This window comes from Ochotona princeps, chromosome 4 (genome assembly GCF_030435755.1).
Source record: "Ochotona princeps isolate mOchPri1 chromosome 4, mOchPri1.hap1, whole genome shotgun sequence".
Lineage (NCBI taxonomy): Eukaryota > Metazoa > Chordata > Mammalia > Lagomorpha > Ochotonidae > Ochotona > Ochotona princeps.
The window spans coordinates 66,325,247-66,333,120 of record NC_080835.1 but is presented as its reverse complement, the minus strand read 5'-3'; the positions used below and the strand labels follow the sequence as shown (position 1 = coordinate 66,333,120).

Here is a 7,874-nt window from a genome sequence, read left to right as displayed (position 1 = left end):
CCATCCAGCTCCCTGCTTGTGGCCTGGGAAAGCAGCTGAGGACAGCCCAATACTTGGGACTCTGCACCCGTGAGGGAGACGCCGAAGAATCTCCTTGCTTCTGGCTTTGGATCGGCCCAGATGCAGCTGTTCGGTTACTTAGTGAGTAAGTCATAGGACAAAAGTTCTTCTTCTGTCTCTCCTCCTCTCTGTATAGCTAAGTTTGCAACAACTATAAAGAAAGAAAAGAATCTTTAAAATAAATGAATTATGGGCTCAATGTGATAGCCTAGTGGTTAAAGTCCTTGCTTTGCATGTGCCGAGATTCCATGTGGACACCAGTTTGTATCCTGGCTTTGGCACTCCACTTCCATCACCGTTCCTGTGGTTGGGAAAAGTCACTAAGGGCTGTCCAAAGCTTGGGACCCTGCATCTGCGTGGCAGAACCAGAAGAGGCTACTGGCTCCTGGCTTCAAATCAACTTAGCTCTAGCCCCTGTGGTTCCTGGGGGAGGTAACCAGCAGAAGGAAGATCTTTCCTTCTGTCTCTCCTTTTCTCTGTAAATCTGACATTCCAATGAAACTCAGTACATCTTTAAAAATACAGCAGCCACTCATAGAGACCTGAAGGAGACTGACCACTGAGCTTCCTGGACATATCTGGACCTCCCAGAGATGAAACCACTGATAACAGACACAGGGGAGATTGAAGAAGACACCTGCTCCTGGCTGCAGGCTCTCTTTGCTTCAACCTTGTTGCTAACGGAAATTTTTTCTTGCTTTTATTTTTTTAAGATATATTGATTTTTATTGCAAAGTCAGATACATATGTTTATATATATATATATATATATATATATATATATATATATGAAGAGAGAGTGAGAGATGGAGACAGAGACAGATAGAGGCAGAGAGATCTTCCATCTGGTGAGTCACTCGCTAAGCAAATGCACCTGCTAGAGCTGACCCAATCATAAGCCAAGGCCTCTGTGCCTCCTCTGAGTTTGCCACATGGGTGCAGGGATCAAGACTTGGGTTGTCCTCAAATGCTTTCCCAGGCCTCAGGTAGAGAACAGGTTGGGAAGCAGGGTCTCCTGGATTAGAGCAGGTGCCAATATGGCATCCGGTGGTTCAAGGAGAGGACTTCAAGCAATAGGCTTTCTTGCTGGGCCCTCCTAAGGAAGTTTGTAACATATTTGAAACAAAGCTGATATTTGCCTTAATTTGTGATCTCCTGTATTATAGAACCAGCTTGTCTGCACTTCTGAAATTGAGCTTTGTGTGGGGCTGACTTGATGATGAGAATAGCCAGAGCCTAAGCAGGACAGAGCTGCACATTCATCTTTGCCTTTTGCCTCAGAAAAGAATTACCACCATTCTCTCTAATTTTACAGTGTCTGCAGAGAAGCATGGATCCATTCACGGTGCAAGAGTTCCAGAGCAATGTCACATGCAGCATTTGCTGCCAGTATTTCCTGGATCCTGTCACAATGGAGTGTGGCCACAGCTTTTGCCGACCCTGCATCTACCTGAGCTGGGAAGAAGGCTCATCGCCACACTGCTGCCCAGAGTGCAGACAGAAGTCAGAGAAGACAAACTTTAAAACCAACATAAGGCTTCAGAAACTGGCCACTGCTGTCAGGATGGGCAGAATGAGTCAGGTCCCCAGCTCACAGGGGCAGGTCTGTGGTGCACACAGCGACGCCACAGGAGTACTGGGTGACTTGGACAAGAACCTGTGTTGTGAGTCTGTCTCTGAATCTTCAAAAGCCAACGGACATGGCCACAGCCACAGCCAGCTGCAGTTTGCTGCTGAGGAATCCAGGGTGAGTGATATCTAAACAGCTAGGTAGGATTTCAGAAACCCCTAATTGGTGAGAAAGATGTGGACTCAGGCTCCTGGGTGGGTGAGAAAGACACAGTAGAGGTGGTCTTTTCACTCTATATCCCAAGAGGCTAGTATGTCCTTCAATGCTGTGGCCCAGGTTGATCAAGTTCTGAGTTGGGTTATGTATCTTGAAGGAGAGCCAACTTAGAAACAGTGTCCATGCACCCTCAGTCAGTGTGGATACAGCCAGTGGTCTGCAACAGGGCGTGCTTCACGGCCAAGTCACACATACAGTTTTCTCTGCAAATGTTGTTTACTGCCTTCATGCTTTCTTCAGACATTCCACTGTAATGTTCTGTCATGTCCGGTGTCCTATATAACAGATGCAGAATTGGTCATTGTGTGACATATGAAGACTTACTCTATATGAAATCATTAACAAAGTACCAGAAAGGCAAGGCAAGGCAAGGCAAGGCAAGGCAAGGCAAGGCAAGGCAAGGCAAGGCAAGGCAAGGCAAGGCAAGGCCAGAGCCTCTGCCATGTCCAATACATCAGGGAAGGGGAATAGACACTACCTCACCTCATTGTTTCCTAACCCTGAACTTATTTTACAGGGAACAGTTCTAAAGGAAATGAACGCTTTATGGGAACTTATGCAGGAAATGAAAATCCATGTGCCTGAGCAAATAAGGAAGAAGCATTCATTTATGGTAAGAGTGAAAAGATTGGATACAATGAACATAACACCTTACACCTTTGAGCAATTTCCACTTCCTCTTCAGGGATAGTGATTTGCTCACACCCATAGCAGAGTGTTCCAACGAAAACTCTCTCACTATCTGAACGAGCTAGTGAGAAGCATACTACAGGAAATCATCATCCCAGCTATTCCTGGTCCAACTTAGACGTGTTACACAAATCTTCTCAGACACTCCAGTACTAAAATACCAAAAGAGAAATAAATAGTACCAATGTGGAAAATGGAATAATTGCACAAATATCTGCATACCGTGTAATATTTAAGCATTGAAAAGACAAAAAACAGACATAAAAGCCAGGAAGGAAAAGGTATAGAAATGAACAGAATTAGTGATGCAGTTAGAACATTGATGAAGAAGAGTGAGAGAAGAGACAGAAAGTGAGACAGATATCTAGAGAGAGACCCTGAGTTCTTTCTGGAGTATATTTAAAGAGAAAAGACTAGAAGTGTGCAGAGGCCTTCCTAGCACCCCACAACACCGAAGAAATGGTGTACTAACTCAGCATACAATTGGTAAAGTATTTCTTCAGAGTTTCTCACTATTTTAAGATACATGTGACAGAGAGGGAGAAACACAAGTAGATATCTTCCATGTCCTGTTTCACTTCCCAAGTGGCAGGAAGATCCATGGCAATGTGAGGCTGAATGAAGCAGGCTGGCCCTGCACCTGCAGCCCTCTTGTGAGCCATCAAAGGCACAAGTCCTTAGGCCATTCATGCTGCCTTAGCACATTGGAATGAGCAAGAGGTGAAGCAGAGAGGCTGCAACAGGTGCTCCTAGGGAAGGCAGGGTCAACTCAGCAACTCAGCTAATGCTATGAGATGTTTCAAATTCCTGTGAAGTGTGAAGGTGCGCAATTCTCATAAGCTAATCTCTCTCTACAGGAGTATGTGTCCCTAAGGGAGGAGATGATCAAGGCACAGTATCAGAAGATGCATATGCTTCTTCATGAGGAAGAAGAGCTGCACCTGCAGAGACTGCACAGCGAAGCACGGGAGCTTTTGCAGCAGCTCCAGGACAGTGAATCGAAAATGACCCAACACATAGATTGCGTGAAAGAAAAATACAAAGAGCTGGTTGAGATGTGCCACAAGCCTGACATGGAGTTACTGCAGGTGAGCAGGGAAGGGCCACATTCAGAGACATGTGTGCTTCTCTGAGCAGGTGGTCAGGACACTAAAGTGTTAACTGCACCTATAGCTACTCTCAGCTGCATGACACATGTGTAATGATCAAAGATTTGATTGCCCTAACACTTAATTCTGCATGGGCAGAAAATCTTTTCTGTATCTTTGTCATAATACATCCGATAAAATTCTCTACTTTGTAATCAAAAAATGCTGCTCCCAGAAAGTTACCCATAAACGTTATCATGACAGTGTAACATGTTTCTTATCCATTGTGAAGATAAGTATGCTTCCTGTGTTGAGCAGGATCAGCCATTGAAACATGAAAGGATTAGGAATGCATTTTCTCTAAGGAAACTGCAGCCAGGACTTGAGAATATGCTGATATTTAAAAGACTAATTTGCACGACCCTGGACAATGCTATAAATTTGTAATTGGCTACCGAGAAAAAGATCTCCACAGCCTGCCTCTTAGAACACTCTGATCTTGAATCTAAAGGCAATTGGTGAAGAAAAGGAGGCTTTGCCCTTTGCTTGAGCCAGGATCAGTCACCCATTGCAATGCACTCTGCTTTTCAGACAGCTCTCTCCTCTGCTTAGCGCTATAGTCAGAAGAGCTCAGCTCTCTCTAGGGATAATAGCTGGGACTTGATCTTCAGCCTACATTCTGTGGCATCTCTTCACAGCTTCATGCTGAGGTCCACCTGTTTGGGGCATACACTGGAATTCCTTCATGAGGTAGCTCAGCTTCTGTGACTTGCAGCAACTACAGCAAACCATTTTCACAAAAATGATGAGTTTTCCACAAAGATTCAGGAAAGAGTTCTCAAAATTAACTGCTTTTGTTTGTTTGTTTTTCTTGCAGAATGTGAAGACAGAATTGGAAAGGTGAGTGTAGAGCAACCATGTCTGATGGGTGAGAAATTGTGTCCCTGATGATGAGTCAGGTGTTTGCAATTTGCTCTATTAACACAGTTGTGTCAGTCTGTGTCCCCATGTAGTTCAGCAGGGGTTCTCAGCACTTTTCTCCTTGGTTTGAGTTTAGAAGTGGCTGACTTCAAATGTGGGAATGTATGGTTCTGCTTTCTGGAGTCTGTTTCACCCTGTGTGTCCTCTCGTCTCCTTCTGCTACTGCAATATCTCATCAAACCAAGTGTTGGGAAAGTAATATCAGCACAGGCAAGAGGAGGATTCCTCAGGATGGGAAGAGAAGGGAGGTCTTGTTCTTCGCAGTAGCAGTGAGCAGGCCTTGCTTTCTCCTAGAATTTCCCATTTCCAGGCAGGATCAGGGGATCCTCTGACTCAGCTTCCCCAGGACCAGGGCTGCCAGGCTGGAATTGCTACTCCTTGTGTTGCAGACAAGCCCCAAGCCTGCTGGCTCAGAGTGTGTGTCACTGATGTACTGTTGGGCATGAGTGCTGGTAGATTGCCCATAGATTATTGCCTGTGATCTTGGCTCGATAAGATTGCCAGAACTCGGGGCCTGGCACTGTGGTCTAGCGGCTAATGTCCTCACCTTGAATGTGCCAGGAACCCATATGGGCGCCGGTTCTAATCCCCGCAGATCCACTTCCCAGCCAGCTTTCAGCTTGTGGCCTAGGAAGGCAGTCGAGGATGGCCCAAAACCTTGGAACCCTGATCACGCGTGGGAAACCTGGAAGAAGTTCCTGGTTCCTGGCTTTGGATTGGTGCAGCACCGGCCATTGCAGCTGCCTGGGTAGTGAATCATTGGAAGGAAGTTCTTCCTCTCTGTCTCACCTCCTCTCTGTATATACGGCTTTGTAATAAAAAATAAATAAATAAATCTTTTAAAAACAAATTGCAGAACTCTACTTTCCCTGAAATAGGGGATACTGATAGAATCAGCATGGTGACCAATATTTCAGGGATAGAAAACACCACTGAAGATGAGACAATTCGATGTGATGTGATGTGATATTCAGAACGATGAACTATTTTATCGCAATGGAGTAGTGAGTGGAATTTATTTTCAAAAACCTGCAAAATTAAAACCTTCAAGCAAAATTGCTTGGGTTACAATACAAGTCTTGGTGACTGTGTGATTACCCTTGCCTGAAGTGTCATGTGTTGTTCCTCACAGAGCAGAGCACATCCGGAGATACAGGCCCCAGCCAGTGGACCCTGTACTGACTTCTTGGAGCATCAGTGGACTTCGACAGATGCTGAATAATTTCAGAGGTAAGCATCAGCCTGCATCAGTCTAGCTCTCATTGCCTTCTTCAGTGAGTGGGACATGAGCCCTTTCCCAGATTAGTCCCTGTTGCACACCTGGAAACACAACAGGGTTTACTAAAAGGTTATCTTTTCCCTCTGTTGAATCACTTTACAGTGATCCAAACTGAGCTTTGTAGTGAAGCTTGCCGGCAGCCAGAAGATGTCGGACTCAGTGGCAGGGAGCTGGATTGCAAGTGCATGTGACTGGAAACAAACCGGCCCCCATGAGGGATATCGGCTCCCAGACTCAATGTTTTGATCTTCATTTTCACTGTAATTTAAATGATTTTTTAAGCAATAAAGTCCACAATCTTGGTAGCATGACAGCAAACTGAACATGTCCCTTCTCTTTTTTGTCCTTGTCCTGTTTATTGCTAGGAGGACACTTGGGGTGATTCTATGCAAAGAAAGAAAGAAAGAAAGAAAGAAAGAAAGAAAGAAAGAAAGAAAGAAAGAAAGAAAGAAAGAAAGAAAGAAAAAAGAAAGATAGAAATTAAGATTTGATTTTGCAACATGGAAATGGTAATTCATTGACTAGTTTTTGTCTGTTTGTTTCTTTTTTGCAGTGGCTAATGGTTTGAAAAAGAAAGTGGCGAGTCGCTACCTACGCCTTTCTGAGGATCTCAGATATCAAATATTTGGAGAACACCATGATGCTCCCAGTCAAGGCCCGAGAGCACAGAGTTTTGTTGCGTGGGGTGCACCGACCTTCCGCTCTGGCAAACATTACTTCGAGGTGGATGTATCGCACTCCTCCAACTGGATTCTAGGACTCTGTTGTGATTCCAGCATAGATGACCCCGATACCATTATTAACACAGAGGGTGCATTTTTCCTTTATTCCATAAAGTGTGGTGATGGTCACATCCTCTCCACCAGTTCTCCATTTTTACATCATTATGTGGAGAGGCCTGTGGGTCTGGTTGGGGTGTTTCTTGATTGTGAATATGGAATGGTGAGCTTCTATGATGTTTCTAACAGTTCCCTCATACATTGTTTCCCTCCAAACTCATTCTCCTACCCTCTGAAGCCCTTTCTTTGCATGGGTGCCCCATAAATTGTCAAATTCTATAATTGTTTTAGTTAACTGTCTAGGTGGATTATCTAACAGTCTTAAAATCTTTGTCATGGGAGACATCACAGTCTGTGTATGCCTTGCACCTAAGGGAGGGTAGTTTAATTGTCACCCATGTATGTTGCTAATTTGAAGAACCACATTGAGTGTTTGAGACTTTATATGAAATTTAACTTTAATAAAGAATATTGTAACCAATGGTTGTCTGATTCTAGTGCTTGTTTAGTATCCCCTATAGGAATCCAACACCCATTTATGAGCCAACAATTCTTAAAGGTCTCATATACAGGTGCCTCCTATCAAGAAATCAAGCCATTCTCCAATGTTTTCCTAAACCTTTTCAATAAAAATAAGTAAAACTGAAAATATTAAAAACATATTGCATTTGGTCAGAAGTGCATTCTCACATCATAATTGCAAGCAGCACTTAGTGACTCTTAGTGCCTGTTTGAGAGAAACTGAGAGGAATGATTGGTGCTACCTACCAAAATGGAAGTGTGCAAGTATGTGAGACTTGTGGTCACAGTCCTGTTGAAATTCATGTGAAAAACGAGGAGAATACGCTACATATAAATACGTGTTTTGGATAATGAACTTAAGAAAAGAATGGAATTAACAGGAATGTGGCGAATTAAAAGCACTCTTATGCTCTTAACAAGAAGGAACAAGTTTTCTCTCCCTTTTTTTTTTTGGAGATATCTCTATCATTTTTGCAAAGTTGTATATACATAGAGAAGGAGAGAAAGAGGAAGATCTTCCATCCAATGATTCGCTCCCCATGTGTCCTCAATGGCCTGACATAAGCTGATCTGAGGCCAGGAGCCAGGAGCCTCCCCCGGGTCAGCCACGCATGTGCAGGTCCCAAGCT

The 7,874-nt window shown here is 44.0% G+C and overlaps 1 protein-coding gene across 1 annotated transcript; it reads left to right on the top strand.

Annotated features, from left to right (window-relative positions):
• The first annotated feature begins 1,390 nt into the window (after positions 1–1,390).
• On the top strand, positions 1,391–6,988 carry LOC131479997 (tripartite motif-containing protein 64-like). The gene is made up of 6 exons (XM_058662301.1): positions 1,391–1,807; positions 2,424–2,519; positions 3,454–3,684; positions 4,562–4,584; positions 5,798–5,895; positions 6,498–6,988. Exons 1-6 carry the CDS (start codon positions 1,391–1,393, stop codon positions 6,986–6,988), a joined length of 1,356 nt encoding a protein of 451 aa, XP_058518284.1.
• The last annotated feature ends 886 nt before the right edge of the window (positions 6,989–7,874 follow it).